The 22,347-nt window shown below is 46.6% G+C and overlaps 1 protein-coding gene and 1 pseudogene across 1 annotated transcript in view; both read left to right on the top strand.

Moving 5' to 3' along the window:
- Positions 1–22,347, top strand: part of EXOC4 (exocyst complex component 4) — a 678,192-nt gene that overhangs the window by 622,335 nt on the left and 33,510 nt on the right. The window contains exons 16-17 of the mRNA XM_037165795.2: positions 5,367–5,545; positions 8,571–8,730. Coding sequence (XP_037021690.2) covers positions 5,367–5,545; positions 8,571–8,730 — 339 coding nt within the window. The remainder of the gene's footprint in view (positions 1–5,366; positions 5,546–8,570; positions 8,731–22,347) is intronic.
- LOC128626142 (40S ribosomal protein S24-like) lies at positions 2,895–3,348 on the top strand (annotated as a pseudogene).

Genomic DNA, 22,347 nt, shown 5'->3' with positions numbered 1-22,347 from the left:
GAAAACCACTCAGAAGCATTCGGATGCCTCTGTTACCCGGTTGCACAGGAAAACGAGGGAACATCAGACGCATTACTCTTGCAGCTCCTGGAATTACACACTATTGATTGTGTGAGCCCACAATGCCTTCTGCATTTAGACTTACCTGCTTGTAGTGTAGTTAATTCCAAGTGGGATATTTTGAACACGTTTGAGTAAAATCTTTTAAATCTCTAACCTCTATTCTGTCCTTTTTGTTTTTGTACATCTTGGCAGTACTATTTTATGATGCTGAACACAGTGTGGTCATTATTTATTAAGTTTACAAGGAACCATTCGGTGCTGTAACATCCACCGATCTATCTCCTTTAAGATTTGTCAAAAAACAGAAAAAGATCACTTGAAGAAAGAATAACAAAAAAGGCTGAGTTTTACTGTGAACACGAAACATGTTTATTTTTTGAAACTGAATGTCCTCACCTCCTCATATAACATTATTTCAACATGCAGGTTGTTTTCTTACGAACATGCTCCATTTTGCCTCTGTTTTCTTTACAGTGCGAATTATATAAAACTAACAACGCTCCGCGTGTGCCTCAGGTCATGAACGTTCACACTATTCATTCCTTGTAGTCCTAAGCTTTTTGTTTTATTTTACAGTTAATGACAAGCCCGTTTGCAGGATGACTAAGACACATCCCAAGCCAGTCGTTCTGCTGTAGTGTAACAACACTGAAATAGTAGACTGCTCTGGGCCCCCGGTGCCCACAGTGGGTGACTGCGGGAGAGACTGTTCGCTCCCAGAGGCAGAAATCAGGTGCATCTCGTTCACTGTCACGGCCTGAGGACCAGGAAGTGCCCTGCTGCCTACTAGGTGCTCAGTAAAAAGATCAGCAACTCTCGAGAATTGGCTGGCTTGAGACCAAACCCCGATGAATGAAGTGCTGTTTCACCAAATCAAACCTGTCTCTTGTTGAAGAAGTTGAGTTGGTCTGGGGATTCTGGCTTCACTGAGCATTTCACTACATGTATTTGAGGACACAGAGGTGTTGCATCACCAATGTCGTCCTTGTCACGGTGGTCAGCTCGTGTTTGCTCCATCCCCATCCTATGGTGAGAACAGGTTAGAACTTAGCGCCTGTTGTCCACGCACTGGTGCAGTGGAGAGTGGCCAGTCAGGGTCCCTGGCATTTTTCACCCACTGTAGTAAGCACGCCGATAAAAGAGACCAAAAATTCAGGGGAAATGCTAGCAAGAGGTCCAGAGCAACTTCCAATGCCAAAAATGTGTCTTCTTCTCCCAAATATTTTCACATTCATGACCCATATTTTTCTTTACTGTTGTTAAAGTTCAAATCAAAAGTGTCCCCAAATACGGTAGGTCCTGTGGTGCAGGAACCATCCAAGGGCATTTGGCGTTCTACCTGTGTCACCGTAGGTCACAGTTACCACCAAGCAGTGCTTGTCCACAGTCTGAAACATGAGGCAAGTGACACCCCCAAGAAATGAGGGACATGGCGAGGCTATAACACAGCGTTCAGTATTCTTTCATATTGCAACTTTAGAAGAAGAGATTTAAGTTGCCATTTGAGTCTAAGATGCGGAGAATCTCACCATCAGCAGGCCTCCAAGTAGGTTCAAGTGCAAACTGCCTGCCCCTGTTGGGACCCTAAGTGTGCACTTTCTGAACCTTCCACCGTCCCGCTGTGTGATCAGCAGTGCTGGCAGAAGCTCTTGCTGCCGAAGTTCTACTGAGGTCAGCAACGAGATGCCAGAATCCGAAAGACGAGGGGAGAATTTTTTTCTAAAAATTGTTGATATCTGTCAGTGACTAATTTCTTTTTCATCTCTAACCATTTTGGGAGAGGAAGACAGTCCCTTAAAACAGTGTTCACCTCTTCTCTCTGCCACTCCTGTCAGGATCTCCTAAGCCGTCACCTCCAGTTCAGAATAATGTCCTACGTAGTCTCTCTACTTCTGGTTTGTTCCGTGCTCCACCGTCAGTCCACCCTTTATACCAGAGTGATCCTGCCAAAGCTCATGTCTGATTATATCATTTCACCCCCTACCATCCGCCTGAGGGTCCCTATGGCTTCTCACAGTCCAGAGTCCATGGATGGCCTCCAAAGCCTAGAGAGGCCTGACCCTGGTCCCTCCCCCCCAGCTCGCCTCACACCTCCATCATGTGATCCTTGTGGACCCAAAGGAACCCATCAGTTCCATGAATTCCTGTCCTCTCTGCTCACCCCCACGCCTTTGTCCACGGCCTCCCCATTACCTGGGGTTATAGTGTTTATAATGTACTATAGAAATACTTGAGCATTTATGGCTTGATTTTATTTTCAATTAAGAACTGCTTAGTGTAAACTTCAACCACAATACCCATTAATTATCTTAGTCATTAATCCTACACCAGGGTTGGTTGACTTTTATTACATCAGAGAGATCAGATTCCAGAGGGATCTGTAGCCAGTGAATTTACTGCTATCTTGACCAAATAACTTTGCCCATTATAATGCACATGGATGTCAGAATGAGCTTTTATTGGTGCAGTTAGTCATTAGTTGATTAGCAGCCATTAGATGATGATCACCCATCATGAAAGTGAACTGGAAGTCAAGATATTTGGATTCCCTTACATGAAGAGGTTATAAGAATATAGCACACACTATATAAAATTTAGTTCAAAGTGGATTATAAATCTAAATGTAAAACCTAAAGCTTTAGAACTTCTAGGAAAAAAGTGTGAAAAAATTTTAGTCACTTTACTTAGGCAAAGATTCTTAAATCTAACACCCAAAGCACTGTCCATAAAAGAAATAAATAACAAATTGAACTTCATCAAAATATAAAGCCATTCTTTGAAAGACACTGTGAGGAAAAGAAAAGGGACTCTTTCATTCCCTCGCTGCTTGAACTTCGACTGCCATCATGAATGACACAGGAACTACCCAGGCCAGGAAGTTCATGACCAACAGACAGCTTCAGCGGAAACAGAGGGTCATTAATGTCCTTCACCCTGCGAGGGCGGCAGTACCTAAGTCAGAAATTTGGGGGAAACTAGCCGAAACATACAAGAACACACCAGATGTCATCTTTGCGTTTGGATTCAGAGTCCATTTGGGTGGTGGCAAGACCACTGGCTCCTGGGATGATGCAAAGAAAAATGACCCGAACACAGACTTGCAAGGCACGGCCTGGGTGAGGATAAGAAGACCTCAGGGAAACAGTGAAAGGAACGCAGGGCAGGATGAAGACAGTCGGGGGGGGGGGGACGGAGGCCAGCACTGGGGCTGCCAGGGAAGGAGGGGAGGTTCTTCAAGGGCCTTCTCTGAGGTGGGGGGCAGATTTTTCAGCAGAGGATCGATAAGTTCAGAACTGTTATATGAAAGAGAAGACAAGTAAAAGATTGTGAGAAAATATTTGCAAAGACGCATATATAGCAAAAGACTTGCATCCAGAAAATATAAAGAACTCTCAGAACTTAGTAAGAAAGCAAACCTCATTTAAAAAAAAAATTGGCAAATGTATATGGACAAAAATATATGGAGAATAAGTCCATGAAAATATGCCCAACATCATCAGTCATTACGAAAATATGAGTTAAAACAACAATGAGATGTCATTATACATCTATTGGAATGACTAAAATGTCTTAATTGGAAAACACTCTTTGAGGGCATTGTGCTAAGTGAAATAAGCCAGACAAAGAGAGACGAACAGTCGTGGCATTATACACGTGGAATTAAAAAAAAAAAATCCAAACTCATAGAAACAGAAGAGTGAGTGGTCGCTGGGGGGAGTGGAGGAAATAGGCAGCTGGAGAAAGGTACAAACTTTCAGCTGTGAGATGAACAAGGTCTGGGAATCCGATGTAAAACGTGGTGACTGCGGTTGGTGACGCTGGATTGTATCGTTGAAGTTTTCTACAAGCGTAGAACTTAAGTGTTCTCACTAAACAAAGAATAAATACGTGAGGTGATGGAGGTGTTAATGAACTAGATGGAGGGGGGACCCTTTGAGAATGTATACCTATCTCAAAACACTTCAAATGTCTTACGGTGTGATGTGCCAAGTGCACCTTGGTAAAGCCAAACTTTAAAGAAATGACACACCAGGTGCTGGTGGAGGGCGTGGAGCAGCTGGGACCCTGCGCGTTGCTAGTCGGAAAGCAACATGGCACAGGGACTTCGGAAACCAGTTTGCAGTTTCCTATAAAATTAAACATGCACTTACCGTATGATTCACCAATCCACTTTTAGGTATTTACCAAAGAGAAACAAAGCTTATGCAGCAGTTCGTACATGAAGTAGTTTTATCTGCAATGACCCCAAACTTGAAGACAGCGCAAATGCCAACTGGTGAAACTGTGGCGCCCCCACAGGTGGGAGGAGTGAACAGCAGGGACTCATCTCAGGCAGAATGAAGAAGCCATTCTCCACAGCGACACTTGTGTATGATTCCATTTGTATGGCATTCTGGGCGAGATGGAATGTGGGACAGAAAATACATCCGTGGTTGCAGGAGCCTGGGGTATGAGTAGAGGTTGACTTCAAAGGGGACAAGAACATTCTCTAACTCGATTATGATGGTTCTTATACAACTGTGTGCATGTGTCAGAAATTCTAGGACAGTATTCTAAAGAGGGTGAATTTTCCTGTTCGTAAGTTATTTCTTAATAAACCTGACTTTAAAAAAAAGAAGGTGATGGTCAAGCCTGTTCTTGCGTCATTCGGGATACTACCCAGGGCTTTTGCAGCGCCTCGCACTATTTCTAACAAATTCGTCATTGCTCCGTGTTTTATTTAGTAATAGATTAATGTTAATAAATATGCTAATCGTGATGGTGGCCAACACTTACTGTGCACTTCCATCACGCCAGACCCTATGTGATATGCTCTCTGTGTAGTAGCTCCTTAGCTGTTGTTATCATTCCCGTTGTCGCACAGGTAAGGAAACTGGGACAGAAAGGAAATAACTTGCCCGATGTCACACAGGTAATACACGTTGGAATCGGGAATTGAAACCAATCCAGTCTTACTATAAAGTTTACACACGTAAGATCTGTGACTTCTGCCTCTCATTTTCATGACAACAATATTTTTTGGAAAATGCGGTGCTTTTCACACTACGCATGCATTCCTGTCGCTGAAAAGAATTTCAGCGTTCATTTGTCTGTCCCCCACAACTCGTGGATTAAATAAGCAAGGACCGCAGAAGCTGACTTGCTCGAGGTCACGTAGCTGTCTTATGGCACAACCATGATGGCCTTCCATTGAAAAAGGGGAGGAGCCTGTAAAATTGTACAGGGTCACTGCTTGTTTTAAGGTCATTGTTGGCATCAGAAAGACTTCTTGCTTATTACCCTCCCCAATCTCTCTTTTTTAGGGTTCACTGCTTCCACTATCTCATCCCTCTTGCGAAGGAGGGGAACTATGCCATCGTCGCCAATGTGGAAAGTATGGACTACGACCCTCTGGTCGTCAAGCTCAACAAAGACATCAGTGCCATTGAAGAGGCCATGAGTGCCAGCCTCCAGCAGCACAAGTTCCAGTACATATTTGAAGGTCAGTCCCAGTCCCTGCCCCCTCGAGTAGGGGAGGACGGGGGGCCTATGGTTTCCCTGGTTTTTCTATGTTATTGAAGTTCCAAATTTGTAGAAAAAGGTTGTTGAGACTTTTCTTTCTTTTTTGATGAAAGCCGCAGTACCTGGTATCTCTGCCTATGGCTAGTCCACACCAATATGGCTGCCATCTGCTCCTGGTTGATAAGGAGATTTAATCTAAGATAAGGCAGATGGCAGCCCAGCTGCCTCCCCGACATGGCACTCGTGAAAGCTGGATGGATGTGTGGAGGGCCACGAGTTAACTCAAGAGGAGGTCATAAAGGAAAAGAATCACACACACGCACACACAATGAGGAGAGAACCCTAAGAAATCCTTTAGTGGCTAAAATTGTTACCGAAAGGGGAAATTTTCTCCCTGAGAATGCATGATTGTCAGAGAACAGCAGACACCTCCGATTGGCAGCGATTTCAGGATGGCCGTGGATGCCTGCAGGGCAGGCAGGGAAGGGTGTGAAAGGCAGCGCCTTCTGCCTTCAACGTCGGAAAAACATGACGCCTGCCACGCTGTTGTGCGGAATTTTTTCCTGGGACCCTTTCTAGGACTTTATCTTCTGTTCCCTTTTTTTTTTTGGTTTCTTTGTGTGGGGGGGTCTGGGTGCTAAAAGTATCCATGGTGCTTCACAAAATGCAACCGGCATTATTTAGAGCAAATCAGAAGGTACATCGCCTAAAGGATCGTAGCAACGTGAAGACAGGAGAGTGATGAGCCATGGCCATTGATCGCTTTACAGAACAGTTTTGTTCCAGCAAATTTGGATCCCCAAAACCCAATTTTTTTTCATTAAGTCATGCATAAAGATGGAGATGTGCTCCGAAGGGAAATGTCCCTCAGAGACTTTAGCCAAAGGCAGAGGGATTGAAAGGCTGCCCAGGGCCCTGGGAGTTTGGGGGCAGCGGTACTGCCTGTAGCTCATGGTGGCCGTCAGAGAACTCACTCCCCCACCACACAGCCCCTCCTCGTTCTCCTCGGTTGTGGCTCCTCCGGGCCCAGCACACGCAGCCCCCAGAGTTCTCTCCTGTTGCACACATGCTTCTTTCACATGTGATCCTAGGTATAACCCTCTGACTTGGAATAGGTTTTAGCTAGGAAATCACAAGTTTCTGGCTTCGTGTTTAAAAAGCCAATTACTACTCTGTGATATAATTTTCTAAGTTCCAAAGATATAATACTGAGTTTCCCAAGGTGGGGAAGTGGCAGGGTCCCAACCTCCCTTGGTACGACAGGCGGGGGCGCTTCCGCACAGAGCTTGCACAGAATTGCTGGTACGTGGTAGTTATATAAAGCAGATCAACTTCTAATTGGTTTTATTATTCGTTATTACATAAATTTGTGTGTAACATACTTATTACACAAATTTATGTGTGTAATATGATTATTAGTATTTACTCTTCTACACGGAGGCCCCCCCCATTGCCTACACAGAGGGCCCACTGCCAACAGCACAACAGAATTATGCCTGAAGTTATGGGCTCGGGAGGATCAGCAGAAACTTGATCTACAGAGATTTTTCACGAGTGATTCTCGTGGTGTTAAACTTAAGATCCATGTGTGTTTTTACTTCACTCTCAAGTAGTGGCCCATGCCAGCGAGTCTGTGGCCTTGAAGCAATGTTGGTGAGTGTAGCAGGCAAGAGAGAGTGTAGCCTCCCCTCCCCGGTCCACCTTCATCCTGTCCCATGAAGGGAAAACTCACTTTGAAGGCAGGAAAGCGTGAATCCTGAAGTCACACTCTGAGCTCTGATCTGAACCACAGAGCTGCCATGGAGGGACTGTGACTTTAGAAGACGAAAATAACAGATGCAGTAGGCCACTTGCAACTAGTCAGACCAGCATTCACGTTCTGGGGGAGACAGCCTGCTAGAGTCCAGCTCGGCAAGAATAAAGGACAAAGAAGAAAGAGAAGTTTACTTCATTCCAAGTATTTAGAATTGAAACCTAGCTTTATAAAATGGTCATCTCCATGTGCCCCAGGTAGTTCTGAACGGGCTGCTCAGTGTAAGTATATGGGATGTCCAGCCTGGGACCCCCAGTTCGGTATGTGCTCACCTGCCCTTTGGTCAGCTTCACGGCCTCTCGGCAATCCTGTGGAGATGAGAACAAACCACGTACGAAACCCACTTATAGAAGTGTCCGCAGGTGTCCAGTAGGAACTCCGCAGGGGGTACACAATCTGCTTTTCTTTCCCACTTTGATCCTGCCTCCGTTCTCCCCAGCTGCTACTTCAAAAATATCCTCCCTTGCCAGCGTCGAGGTGTGTTAGCACCAATGCCAATACCCTGATTTCTCATTGATTTACTTTTACTTATGTAGGTTCCCAATCCACTTTTGAGCTATATTCTTGTCTGTTTCGTGGAAGGAAGAGGAGGTGAAATCCATGCACCGCTGTATTTACACGGCTTCCTCTCCTCTCTCCTCCCGAAATACCCGCACAGGAAAAAGAGTTCCCGTGCACTTTGGTAGTTTTTAAAACTGGGCATATTCTCCAGGCTGGTGCAGCTCAGTGAATTGAGCATGGGCCTGTGAACCAAAGAATCATGGTTCGATTCCCAGTCAGGGCACATGCCTGGGTTGCAGGCCAGTTCCCAGCCGGGGATACACAAGAGGCAACCATACATTGATATTTCTCTCCTTCCCTTCCCCTCTAAAGATAAATAAATAAAATCTTTAAAAAAAAAAAAGAAAACTGGGCATGTTCTCTGAGCCCTGGCACAACAGCCTCAGGTACACACACCGGTCCTGGGGCCAAAGATTTGCCAGGTTTTGTTGCCAGCGAAAAGGCCCCCATCTGTAAGTACAGATGCTCCGCAGTCATTGCGACGTCCGGGGATGCAGCCTTCAGAGACGTGTATCTTTGGTCATCAGCACTGGCGGAGGGTGAGAAGAAAGGAACCCCCTGTGTTCATTTCTGCGAGGCGGCACTAATCTGTCCTGTCCTGTCTTCCCGCCGCCGTGCGCTGGTCCCTCAGGCCTAGGACACCTGATCTCCTGCATCCTCATCAACGGTGCCCAGTACTTCAGGCGCATCAGTGAGTCCGGCATCAAGAAAATGTGCAGGAACATTTTCGTTCTTCAGCAGAACCTGACCAACATCACCATGTCACGGGAGGCAGACCTGGACTTTGCGAGGTAAGCAGGCAGGCGGGGCTCCGCTCCTGGTACCAAAGCCAGGAATGCATGGCTGTGAAGTTATTTTCTAAAGTAGATTATTGGTTCTTAAAATGTTCATTAAGAAAGAAAAACAGGTGATGCATGTTAATTAAACTTTTGGTGGTGATCATTTTGCGATATATTCCTATATCAAATCATTATGTTGTACAACTGAAACTAATATGTTATCACTAGTCAGTTATATCTCAATTTTTAAAAAACAAAAGAAATTAAATAGATGTTTTTCACTCCCAGATAAGGTAATTCTATAAAATTCTATTGGATTTTTAACATTCATTAGACAGGTCATTTTTTCTGTTGTCTAACCAAAGTTTTTTTTTTACTATAAAATGTTGCTTTTTTTCTGGTTATAAAAGTAATATATGCTAACTGCATAATATCTGTGATATAAAGTACAAAGAACGATATAAACATTACCCATAAACCTTGACTCTGGAGAGCACAGTATCTGGTGCACTTGCTCCTGGCTTTTGTTCACAGGCTGTGTGTACAGGTGGGTTCTCTTTCCTGTGCACACCTACGATTTCTCTCCTTACACAGTTACCACTATGCTGATGTAGTCTCGTGTTCATTTCACTGTAGAATACTCGTATCAATAATAGTCTTTGAAAGCATGATGTTTCCCATCACTGTTACTAGTCCTTGAAAATATGACTTTTAATGCCTGAAAATATTACTTTTAACTCCATGGTATAAATGAACCACAATTTATTCACTTAATCATTTGCAAGTGTGTAGACATCTGGATTTTTTTCCATTGTTCTCTGTCCTTCTGAGTAACAGGTATTGAATGTTTTCTCATCTCTTCTATCTTGTCCCAAGTGACACCTTCTCCTCTTGTGTCATTGGGGGGCAGGGATGGGGGGGGCTTACCTGTCCCCACCCATGCTCTCTCTCTGTGTCATTGAAGCTTCTTTGAAACAGAACTTTCCCTTTTCAACGTTTGCTGATCACAGTGTTTGATGCTGATCACAGTGTTTCGAGCCTGTTCAGACTCGAAAGTTAATTTTAGTCCCCCTTTATGTGGTCTCAACACTGCCTACACCTCACTTCCGTCATCAGGCCTTCGGCGCGTTAATGAAGGCATGACCAGTTCTGAAGGGGGTTGGCGGTGAGTGTGGCGTCTCGGTGCTGAGTGTGCACCCAGGTGAATTACTCCACCTGCTACTTTATAGCTGTGAAGTCATTTGTTTTTAATAATCCATAATGTTCCTGCCTAACATAGGAATCCTTCTGGGTCTTTCTGCTTGATATTTTGATTCCTTAAGAAGTTCAAGAAAATTTGAAACAATTCTTGAGACGTTTAAGGGAACGGTGAAGTGTTCTATCACTTTGACAGTGATTAAGACATATGCTGGGAATCTTGCTTTGGAATCATAGATCTTTCTGTTTAACCTCTCCTCTCCAATTTGCCACTCCATTTGTTCCACTGCCACCCTGGTCCTCTGCCGCTCTCTCCTGCTTCCCTGTCTTACTTTTCCCTGCGTTTGTCTGTATGTGTGTGTTCATTAAATTCCCTGTTTTAGGCCAGATTTGGTGGCAAGCCTTCCTTGCTCAGCTTAGAGAAACCAGGTGTGACTGGATGCTGCATTTATTTGGTCGGCCTTATGGGGAATGATCTCATTATTGAATTAGCCTCATAATAACGTTGACAAGGGGAACATAAGAACACGGAGGCCTGAGGGAGACAGAGAAGCATTACTAATTCTCTGAGGAATATAATTTCCTAAATTCAATCATCCTTTTTAAATGATTTTTTTATTTAGCTGAAATAAGTAAATTAACACAGTTTTTGGCAGACAGTCAGGGTCTCGAAAACATAGTAGAAAAAACTGCATCTGAATAATGAAGGGCCGACTAGGCAGCGCTGAGGTTGGCGTGGGTGGGCGCAGCGCCAGCGAAGCGGTTCGCCAGGAAATAGCTGCACCAGCAGCCGAGCCAGGCCTTTCCCAGTTGGATTTGTGAATGATGTCCAAGGGAGTGGGTGTAAGCCGAGGTGTGGCCACTTGGTACAGGGACTGCTCCTGTGATTTTTGACTCCTAGTGGGTCATGAATCGGGTGAGAGTAAGCATGCAGTGTAGGTACGTCTGGCCTTGTGATCCTGGTCCAGAAGACATCTCCTTACTACACTGTGAGCCCCAGAAGGCCAGGCTGTCCTGTCTGTAGGTACCTGGGCCAGAGTGAGCCCTCCTCATGGGTATTGGGTGAATGAACAGGGGCCCCATTAAGGCTTCGTTTGGTGTCGGTGAAGGGCTTTCATAACGACAAAGTTCACTTTCATCTTGGATGCGCCGAGAGTTTTAATCAGCTGACATGGGTCCGTTCCTTCCCAGGTGTGTAAGAAACCAGGCACCTCCCTTGCGGTCCTTTCTTTGTGCAGCAGAAGGTGTTCCAGAAGGGACCAGCGTGCGCCTGCCCTTCACAGTCTCCGGCCCCCATCTCCTCTTGCTGTCGTACGTGCACACACACACAGACTCACTTTACAGCCTCATCTTATTTCCGTTCCTGTTTCCGCTTAGGGACAGGTTTTGTGAAATGGGTTCCATCAATTCCACTGAACTGGAAGCTCTGTAAGATAAATAAATATAACAGCAGTAGCAAAATAGCCAGAAATAATAGGCTGGAGCCGTGTGCCTCAGCATTCCTTAAGCAATGTCTAATCAAGCATGGGCAGCATCTGTATTTCCAGCAAATCTCTACAGGAATGTTATCTTCTAACACAGTAATTAATCACTAGTTGCCATGTGTCAGAAAACTTATTTAACAAAAAGTTGCGAGGCTCTTGTAGAGTCTCACTTCCGCAGCCTTCCTGGCCAGTGGAAAGCGTAACACCCTTTCTGTAATCAAGAAACTAGGGCTCTGCAGCGATTCCGTTCATGTTCCTTCTTCTGCACATAGTATTGTTGTCTCTCGCTTTTTCTACCCGCCTGCACTCCAACTCATCTCTGCTAGGAGGATAACTCTTGCATGAGTAAAGAATCAGATGACCTATGGGACCTCCAGAGTTACAAAGAGACCCTGTCCCATTAGTAACGGTCTCTGCCACGGTTCCGACCACTGTTACTTTTCAAACTGACAAAGATGCTTGGTCCCAGAAAGTCACTGAAGATTAACTAAAAAGTTTGCACTTTTAGTTATGACTGTGCTGTTTAACTCCTTCATCAGAGATCATCTTACCCCGCGCTGCCATGCTCATTTGAAGACAGGGCTGAAGGAGGAGTAGGTGCAAGCCATGGGGACAGCTAGGGGAAGAGCGTCATACCAAGGGACGGCGTCTGAGAGCCAAACCCAGAGGGGGGGGGGCGTGGCCTTTAACAAAAGCAGTGTGTGGCTACAGTGAGTAAATACGGGGAGAAGAGTAGGAACTCGGGTCAGAGGTCTAATCCGAGGGGCCGGGACCCTGCTGACTGCTACAGTGACGTGTTGGCTCTTACTTGCAGCGAGGTAGGAGGCTTCGGGGACAGGAGAATCCATGGCCTGACTTACACGTACGAGAGTCACCGTGGCTGCCGTGTTGACAACAGATGACTGGGAAGAGGAGGGTGCGGGCGAGGGCAAAGGCAGACGAACCTGTGAGTCACCTCAACTTTCTGCTAAGTGAAAGTTGAGGTGACTCACAGCGACATGGTAGTGGTGGAGAGGATCAGAGGTGGTCAGGTCAGGATATATTTTAAAATGTATCCTATCATCTGATAGGATTTGCTGAAGGATTGGCTGTGAGCCAGTGACTTGAAGGTTCTTGTTCTGGGCAATTCATAGGATAGAGTTTTCATTTACTGAAATGAAAATTAGCCCATTGGAGAGACACACTGAGTTGGGGTTGGGTGGGGAGGGTGAAGGGACAGAGAAACAAGGGATATCGAGAGCATGGGTTGGTCAATGTTAGGTTTAAGATGCCTGTTAGACATCGGGGGAGAGAGAAAGAAGAGAGAGCGGCATGTATTGTACAAATCTAGAGTTCAGGACAAAGGCCCAGGCTGGAAAGAGGAGCTTGGGAGTCTTCCACGTGTGGACGGGATTGGAGTCGATGAGGCAGAGCAAGAGCTGAGAGCCCAGGGGCACAAGCAGAGGAACAACATACGTGGTCCAGGAATCGAGCCCCCACTCCGCTGTTTGAGTGCAGGAGTCCTGGAGAGCCACCAGTGAACGCCCCTGAAAAGGAGCGGGCGGACAGCAGGACGATAACCAGGAGGGGTCCTGTCCAGGAAGTCACGTGAAGAGAGTGTTTTAAGAGCAGGGCGTCCTCATCTGGGTCAGGTAGTGCCGGCAGGTGGTATTAGCTCAGGATGGAGAACTGGCCACTGGCGGGCCACCCAAGAGGCCTGAGGTGCTTTGCTTTGCCTTCCTTTATCTTCCCTACACAACTGACCTGGCAGAGAAACAAGCCTTGCGTGTGCTTGGGAATGGGCATCTCCGTCCTCCATTCCCCGGCAGGGAATACAGCGATTAGAGAGTTTCTGTTGTGATCTGCAAAAAGTCATCGTTTCTCATTGGCTGGTCACTAAGACAGCTCTGCACTTCCCAGCATAGGTGCTCATCATGTGTTTCCCACCGTGAAGCAGAGTCGTGGTCCCTCTAGAGGGTAAATAACTGGGTAGTTTCACTGTTAATGAGGGGCAGTCTCTGCTCCACAGAGCCTCCCCCTCCCTTTCCAGCAGTTCTGCGTGAGCTTTGGAACTGGTCTAGATACATTCACGTAACCAGTGAAGACCTGTGTTTCCTCTCTGTAGTGCTTGTACATAGGAACATTTACTCCACAGAAGCCAGCTGAGAGCTCTCCCTGGTAGAGAAAGAACCATTTGAAACCTAGGGACCAAAGGAGAAAAAAAACCTTGCCTAAAGTGCCTCCTCTGAACACAGGTTTATACAGAGAAGTACAATATACCGTGTTTGTTTAACTCAGTAAGAAATTGAATCAATAAATGAAAAGACCAAGAGATTGGGAGAGAATATTTGCATATAATATATGTGATAAAGGGCCTCATAGCCAGAATGTCTAAGGAACCCTCACAGACCAATAACACAAAGACAAAGCCCAGTTAAAGAGCAGGTAGAGGGACCCCAGCAGCAGTAAATACAGCTAGCGCCCAGAGCTTGGTTTTAATATTATTCTCAAATAAAAGCACCCCAGGCCCCTGGGAGAAATGGGCAACTCCAGGGCTGGGGAAAGAAATACCCAAGGTGAGCCAAGACCATCTTGCAGTAACAAAGGGAGGAAGCGCTGAAATCCACATGCATGACACACTGATGCGAGTGTGTCTGAGGGGCTCTGCAGCCAACCACAGAGCTTCCTGTGGTCAGAGCTGGACAGTTGGAGCAAAAGAAACAAAGTGGCATTGGATCTTAGCCCAAAGCATAAGAAATGAATACCAGTGAGTCCATGTTGATATAAATAAGGGACAGATATATGAGTAGATGAGGAGAAAGTGACAAATCTCCTGTGCAGAAGAATTCCAAATGAATTATGTAGCTACTCTTCCCTTCTCCTTAAACACAGGACACACCCACTGACTTCCTCCCCAAGAATACCTGCGGACTGGGGGGAGGCAACTTTACGGTAGAGGAATCTGACAGATAGCAGTTGGGCCAGGTGAACAAGGTCAACATCAACAAGCATAAATCACGTTGACGGGCGCAGCCTTGGTACCAGGGGGTGAAAACGGCACTTTAGCTCTGTGAGCTTCCTCCCCAAAACCCATAACCCCCACACAGTCATGAGAAGAAGCATCAGGTGTGTATCCAGAGAGGAAGACCCGACACAGTACCTGACTGGTGCCCCTCAAACTGTCACAGACAAAAAACCAGGGAAGGTCCGAGAAGCTGTCACAGCCAGAGGAGCCTGAGAAAACATGACAGGGACATGTAATGTGGTCATTGGACGGGGTCCTGGAAAAGAAAGAGGACATTGGGTGAAAAACTAAGAACATATGGACAAACCATGAACTTCGGTCCCTAATGTACCACTATTAGCTCATTTGTTTTGATAGATTTACCATTTAATATCAGCTGTTAATAATAGGGAAACTGGGTATAAATTATCTGGGAAACCTCTGTACTATCTTCTCAGTTTTTTCGTGAATGTAAAACTACTGAGGGAGAAATCTATTTCAATTAATTAATTAATTAATTAATTAGGCATAGGGTGGGATCAGACCTTTCTCCAAAGGAAGCACATAGACGGCCAATCGCACCTGAAAGGATGCTCACCATCACTTTCAAGTGATGTCACTATTAAGGAAATGCAGGTCCAACCCGCAGTGAGACGCCACACTGCACCCACCGTAGGGTCACCGTCATGGAAGCGGCAAGCGTCGGAGAGGACGTGGAGAAACTGCAGCCCTTGTACACTGTTGGCAGGAATACCAGTGTGCAGCCTGAGACCCTGTTCGCTTCTCTAGACCCCGGGCCTAGAACAGCACCTGGCATTCAGTAAATACTCCTGGGTGACGAAGTTCAAGTGTCTGGACTTCAGCCTGTCAGTGACTGAAGGCTTTTAAGTGGAAAAGTGAGATGGTCAGATTTGGATTCCAAGTGGACGGTTTCAGCAGCTACGTGGGAAATGGAGTTGAGGGTGATAAAACCAGGGGCCTTGCAGACCAGCTGGAAGGTGATTGGTTGTTCAGAGGGAGAGGTGTAGGGTTGGAGGTGGGTCAGGGCTGGTAGGGATGGAGGAGGCAGATTTGAGAAGTATGAAGGAGCTCAGACTGGCAGGATTTAGAGAGAGATTGAATCGTGAGGGTGGAGACAGAAGAGTGGAGGATGACCCCCCACGGTCTGGCATGGGCGTCTGCCTTGGTCACAGTACCATCAAATGAAGTGAGCCTGCAGGAGGAGGGGTGTGGCTTTGATGGGGGCACGATGGGTCTGGACGCCCGTGAGACCTGCAGGTAGAGAGGTGTCTAGTGGGCAGCTGCGTGTGGGAGCTGGACCCGTGGACGAGGCCGGACTGACGTGCGGGGTCACAGCCTGGAGTTGTCAAACCACTGCAGGCAGAGGGAGCACCAGCCTGTCAAGGGCATGAGAAGGAGGGGAAACCCTGAAGAGACCAGGGAGGAAGTTCCCAGTACCAGCCCCAGAAGGAAGCAGCACAGGGAAGCACTGCCAGCACCGAACTGGCGCTTTCCCCGCCAGGTCAAAGGGCATCTCCCCAGGAAACTAGAGCATCTTCCAGTGTAACCTCTCTGACTCCCCTTGGAAGGAAACTGGGCGCCTTCATCAGGGTGACAGAAGGGTAAAACCAGCCCAGAAACAAAATATGTCCCTTGAGAGCCCTGCTTTCTCCTTGACCTCGTACTTTCACCAGGGCCAGCAAGGATCTCTGGCATGACCGAGAGTGTTGAATCCCTTCCAAGGCGGCTGTTTTCTTTACACCTATTGCACCAGGATGGTTACTTTGGTTTTCTGCAGGAGAAGCTGTAGGCTTTCCTCTTTGGAGTGACCAGCGTGTGGTGTGGTAAGGGATTAGCAGTGACATGCTGCCATCTGCTGGACACACTCACAGTCATCAGACGAATGAATACCTCCCGTCGCCCAGATCCCCTGAGGAACGGGTGCTGCCCCTGAGGTAGCCTTCACAGGTGACTTGGCTGAAACTAGGAAATGCCTTTACCTATCACATTTTCTTTGACTGCCTCGCTAAAAGACCAATTCTGTTACTGAAAAAAAAAACCCAAATATATTCATATCTTTTCTCTCTTTTTTTTTTTCCTGTCCAGCTTTATTCTGCCATTGGTTTATTTGACTTTTCAATTCTGGGGTAACCTATCCCCTTTCCAGCCTTTACCTGTAATACTCAAGATTTTTGATTCATGATTATTAACCATGTGGATCTGTGATTAATTCTGTAGGAGAGATTAGTCTGCTACCCAAATTCTTTTAACGACGATGCAGAGACAGCCCTGGTTTTCCTAGGGGCCAGTATAATTGAGAAATAGGATGAGTTAAATAGCTTTTGCTGCCTAGTGAAGGATTGTGCCAGTTCACAAAATTTAATAACAAAAACACTTACATGAGTTGATGTCTGAGAAAAAAATTAAAGATCTTTATGTAAGTAGATTTGAATATTACATCTCCCAAATTCAACCTTCATTTGACTTTGCTGATCTGTTTCTGACCATCCCACTTTCTACTGATCTCCTTTTTCTGTGTTGGTGGCACTTATAGTAGGTTCCATATATTCTAACAGTTGATCTCTCATTGGTCGTTTATTCGTGCTCTTCGATGGCAGTGAGTATGCCCGCTGGTGCACCTGTCATGAAGCTCACCAAAACAATGAGTACTTATAGTGCTCTCAAACAAGTACCTGTCAGCATTGCTGTTCGATTTCTCATAAACTGATCTTCTGTGTGAGGCTCTGATGAAGTAAGATTGCTTTTGATTGTGCTCAATTAACGTGCCATGCCTTGTACATATATAATGACAATTGGCAATGGCAGTCCGTCTTCCCTTTGTAGCAATACGCTGCCGTTGGAATGATTCAGAGATTAGCATTGATGCCAGCAGTCGTTACTTCCAATAGAGATCCCGGACAATGGAAATCAGAAGTGACTTGTCCAAAATCTCTCATCAAATTGTGCTATTTATATACCCTGCACCACCTCTGTGGTCGTCATAGTCAGGAAATAAAATTAATTCACCCAGTGAGACCATTTTCTGCCAGGAAAGGATTGTATTGCACTAAAAAGGCATTAAACTTGTTTTGTGACTGAGGTCCAAGAAGGATCATTTATTTACTGACTCTATTAGGATTCTTACTGCAAAACGTGGTGCTGGAAGCTGACCTTTCTTGTTTTCTAAATAAGGACATGATGTTTCATTTTGATGCTTAAAAGCAGGACACAGGCAGAGTTCTTACAGCTGTAAAAGCAAAGCTACAACCCCTTACAAACCACGTGAAGGCCAGACTTCCTCCCCACTCCAACCTTTTCTTGCTGCATCTTATACAGGAAGCTCTTCCCTCCGTTCCCACCTTCTGTTTTGCTTAACACCCTTAGCCATTCTAAAGAAAACAAACCACTCTGTGTTGGTGATCATTGATGTTTCTCTCCCTCTCTCTTCCCTTCCCCTCGTTTAATGAAAATAAACAAAGGGCTGAGGGGAGGCCAGAGGATCAGCGTGAACTCAGTGGTCCACTCCCAGCCCAAACCCTAGTTTACATAATACCGTGGGGATTCAAACGTAGCTCCGCCCGGCCCCCCAAGCTTACGTTCGTTCTTAACCATAGGAAATCAGGGCTGTCGTTTTGTAAATACTGGGCCTCTGTTTTGCTTTGTTTAACTAAAATGTGATTTCATTTTTCAATTAGGCTGTTAGCGCTCAGACACTTTTTTCCTCTCTTCGTTCTGGTTGTGTGTCTTTCCTGCTTGATTTCCTTGGAGCTCTGACCTCTGGCAGGCCTAATCAGTGCTAATTAGCAGCTTCACCATGGGGGCTCCGCAGACCCTCCTACGCTGGAAAGTGCTGGAATGCATCGGGCTGGTTTTGCTCGGCCCTCTGGTTCTCGGTGCTGTTTTCTGCCCACCTCCCTAGCAGCCGCCCTGAAGCCGCAGCACCTGACTCCCAACATCACTCTCCGGCAAGCGGCCACAAGTTACACGGGTTAGAGCTCGGGCAGGATCGTCTTTGCAGGTGCAGTCTATCGTTGACCCCAGTTCGCGCCCTGCGCCCTTAAAACACCAAGCCAGTGAAGCCAGTGGTTCTCAAAAGCGAGGGGGTGTAAGAATTTCCTAGAAAACTCGTGTTAAGTGGACTTCTTGGATTCCATCCCTAAAATTTGGGGTTCAGAAGGCTGAAGGCAAGGCCTGGGCATCTGCACTCTACTAAACCACGTGCCAGGGATCTTGATGCGTTCCATTTAGACTCTCCTGGAGAAATGCTCACCTAACCTCATGTTCTTCGAAACTCCTGCAACGTCTAGGCCGTTTTTCTCTCAGCTTCGTATCCTCTTTGAGTCGCCCTTTCTGTCTCTCCTGCCGTGGACAGGAAAAGCGATTATAGCCTGAAAGCACTTTCCTGGATAAAGTCGGATCAACCTTAAGTTGGCCCCCCAGTGGGTCAGGTTGTGTTCTTAGAAACCTGTGTGTGAACCAAATGGTGTTTCATTTGGCGAGTGGCGGGCCGGTGCTCAGATGCGAACCAGCACTGCACACATCAGGGCGCGTCCCTTCGGCTCTCCCGCTAACGTTTTCTCCTCGACAAAACACAGGGCTCGACCTGACAGGCCCCTGCAGGGTCTCAGGCAGACGTGACCTGCCCAGAGCTCCATGACCTCCAGCCAGAGGCGGGGTTCAGAGGTTTTCAAAGGGCAGCTGTAACTTCAGCTCAATCCATGAAGATACCGCACACGACAGGCACTTCAGTATTTGTGTGCATGTGTGTGTGTGTTCATGCGTGTGTGTGTGTGCATGCGCACGTGAGGAAGGAGTGAGGAGGTCTGTCTCTTCTCATAGCTGAGATCACGGCTGCAGCATTGGCTCACTGCGTGCAAGGGAGAGTAAGACAGACGAGATGGAAGCCGGCCACTGCTTTTACGCGACCTGTAAAGGTCTTCTAAGGTGCTGAACAGTACTTCAAAAACTAAACATGTAGGTACTCAAAAACATAAATGTCACATCCACCGTAGCCCTGCTTCTCCTTGGCCCGTTGCGATGCTCCGAGTGACAGGAAGGTTCCATTCAGATCGGCCTGCCCCCTTCCCCTCCAGGCACTATTCGCCTCTGTGCCCCAACCTTTAAAGGCACCGGCTTCCCTCGCCGCGGTAATGATTTCCATTGCCTGGCATCTGCATGCTTAAATTCCTCCAAAGAACTGCACGCCTTCCCTTTTTCTCAGTTGGAGATGGAGGCAAACGAGGAAGAAAACAAGTGGGGGCAGGAGAGGCCGGCTCTTGATCGACTTCTCCCTCCGCGCAGGGGAGGAGTGGGTCGATGCCTCAAGCCGCGCCCTGCATTCACACCGAATGCCGTTCTCCTGGGGAAGTCCGTTCCACAAAGGCACCCGTTAAACATTTTGGGGTACTGGGGACCAAGGAGGGAGGGGTCAAGGGTGGGAATTTCTCGTCGCTAGAGCATTTTATTGACAATCTTAAAGGCCTTGTGATACTATCCAACCAGAAATTAATTACAGCCCAGTTCCCCATTTCTCCCTTAGGAGACAGTCTGCTGTTGGTGTGTGCCGCTGTGAAAGTAATCATAGGTTTCAGATGTTTGTGAAAAACACAAGTAATTACTCGCTATGATAAATCAGTCATTTGAAGTTTCGGCTTCTCTGCGCTCCATGTGTGTGATGTGTGTGGCGGTGCGACCTGTTTCTTTGGTTAACTTTAATTACACGGCACGGGGGAATTTTTATTTTTCGGTTTTCAGAAATGTTGCTTTTTTTAAAAAAATTGTTTTATTTCTCGGTCTCCTAGTTCTCCAGGGATGGAAGTGTTGAAATGATAATGACATGTGACCGCCATGTGAACAAGGGAAGCACATGCCTGCCAGTCAGCTGGTTGCCTTCATTAAATTTCGTAGCTATTGGCTATCAGCTCTTCGCCAGTTTCTCTAACGAGCCTTAAATATTTACTGTTTGTTGTGCAGAGGGAAAGAATGTCCTCTCGGGCATTTTGGGTCTCCCGCTCGCGGACGGCATGTGTTTAAATTATGGGCCCCGAGGCCAAAGAGCCTCTATTAGTGATTTTTCCTTTTTTTAAATCACACGCACGCACACACACACACGTTCCTGTAAGACTCACGGCTCCTTTCCTGCTGTCCCTTTCTTTCCACGGGGCCTGTGCGGGTCTGCGTGGACAGTACTGACCCCTGTGTCCGCTCACCTATAGAACGAGAGGGCAGTTTGCTTTTGGTAACTGTCTTAAAGGGACCCTCACCCAGGTAGACACAGTAGCGAGGACTGTATAGCAGCCAGCGTGACACAGTGTCACACACCGGTGTCCTGCCGTCGGCACCAAGGCTGGCTCACCCCCAGATACAAACTACAGGCTTGCGTTTCGTTTTAACTCACAGTTAGTATGGATATTATGTTTTTCTGTCCTGCGAACGTCTTGTCCATTCCTGATCAGCGAGCCATTGTACGTCCGCATTTCAGAGACTCCTGGATCCCCCACATCAAGCTGGCCTTCTTCTAGAACGACAGGGTTATTTTCCTGTTCAATGTTTGTCTTTCTTTGAACTATTGTTTTTTTCCAAAGATTTTATTTGTTTTTAGAGAGAGAGAGGTAGGGGGAAAGAGGGGCTAGAGAGAAACATTGATCAGTTGCCTCTCACACACCCTCACCTGGGGATCTGGCCCACAGCCCAGGTGCGTGCCCTGACTGGGAATCATACCAGTGACCTTTCGGTGTGTGGGATCACACCCACGCCACTGAGCCGCACCAGGCAGGGCTGAACTGTTGGTATTTTTAGACCCCAACAGGAGAACAGTGAGAACTGGTTACAGATGGTTCTTCTATACAGACAAGCACACGAACCAGGACTCCTGTGTTCTGTCTCTGCAATGACAGTTGGGGTTCGCGGGGTTTGCTGAAGCTTGAAGATCCTGCCCATCATCAAAGAATGCCCCTGCATTACGGCATTTGGGCAATGCATGTGTTTTGCTGTTCTATACGCTGCCTTCAAAATTGATGACTCAGCATGATGTCTCAGTAAATGGCCAAAATGCCTGATTACCTGTAACCCCTTGTGTTCTCTGTCATGGAGTTTTTCTAGCTCTCAGGAGTAACAAGTGCTTAAAAACAAATATTTTTACTATTTTATTATTGCTAATATTATTACTAATAACTACTGTGTGTTGAGTACCTTCTTCGTGTAAGACACTCTACTTATGTGATTTACTCACATTATCTTATTTGAGCCTTATAATAACCTAGCATATATTAGCATTTTCATTTTACAAATGGGAAAATTGAGTCTCCAAGAGATTAAGTAACCTAGGTCGGCGCAACTGGTAAATGACAGAACCATGATTCAACGCCAGCTCTATCTGTATTTTCGCCACTTTGCTACACAGCTCATTACAGCATAATGTATTAGCATTTCAAGAAGACATACCACGGCCTCAGTGATCTGATAGACTCTCTTAAATGGTGCTGATGGGCTGTTCCTGTTGAAAGGCTTAGAGGAGGGGTGGCCATTTCTTTTCCTCCCCGAGAGAAACTGGAAGGAGGTGTTGTTTGGCAGGTGTTCGGGGTTAAACAAAGAAGAAAGACCAGGCAGGAATATGAGAAGGGACTTCAGCCCGGTGCCTAAGCGCTGTCTAGAAATGATCACAGTCATCGCTGGGCCCAGCGGGGCAGGGACGGGCAAGGGTCTCTGGGAAAGATGGCAGGGCAGCGCATCAACGGGGGGTGTCCAGGCCGGTCAGGAAGGAAGACTGCGCCACCTGGCAGGGGGCGGGCGGGGCCGCCACGTGCCGCCTGCAACCCCAGAGCATCAGTAGAGCTCCTACGTGTGGCAGTGAGACAGTGATGGATGAAACCGCCTTAAAGTGGTTTTTAAAAAGCTGCTATGTTTTTGATGTGAATAATAATAATAATTAGTAGTAGTAGTAGTAAAAATATTCAGAAAGGAGGG

The sequence above is a fragment of the Artibeus jamaicensis genome, unplaced genomic scaffold, assembly GCF_021234435.1.
Source record: "Artibeus jamaicensis isolate MK-2021 breed Jamaican fruit bat unplaced genomic scaffold, CSHL_Jam_final scaffold_3307, whole genome shotgun sequence".
NCBI lineage: Eukaryota > Metazoa > Chordata > Mammalia > Chiroptera > Phyllostomidae > Artibeus > Artibeus jamaicensis.
The sequence above is the reverse complement of the archived record's forward strand: the minus strand, read 5'-3'. Positions and strand labels throughout refer to the sequence as shown.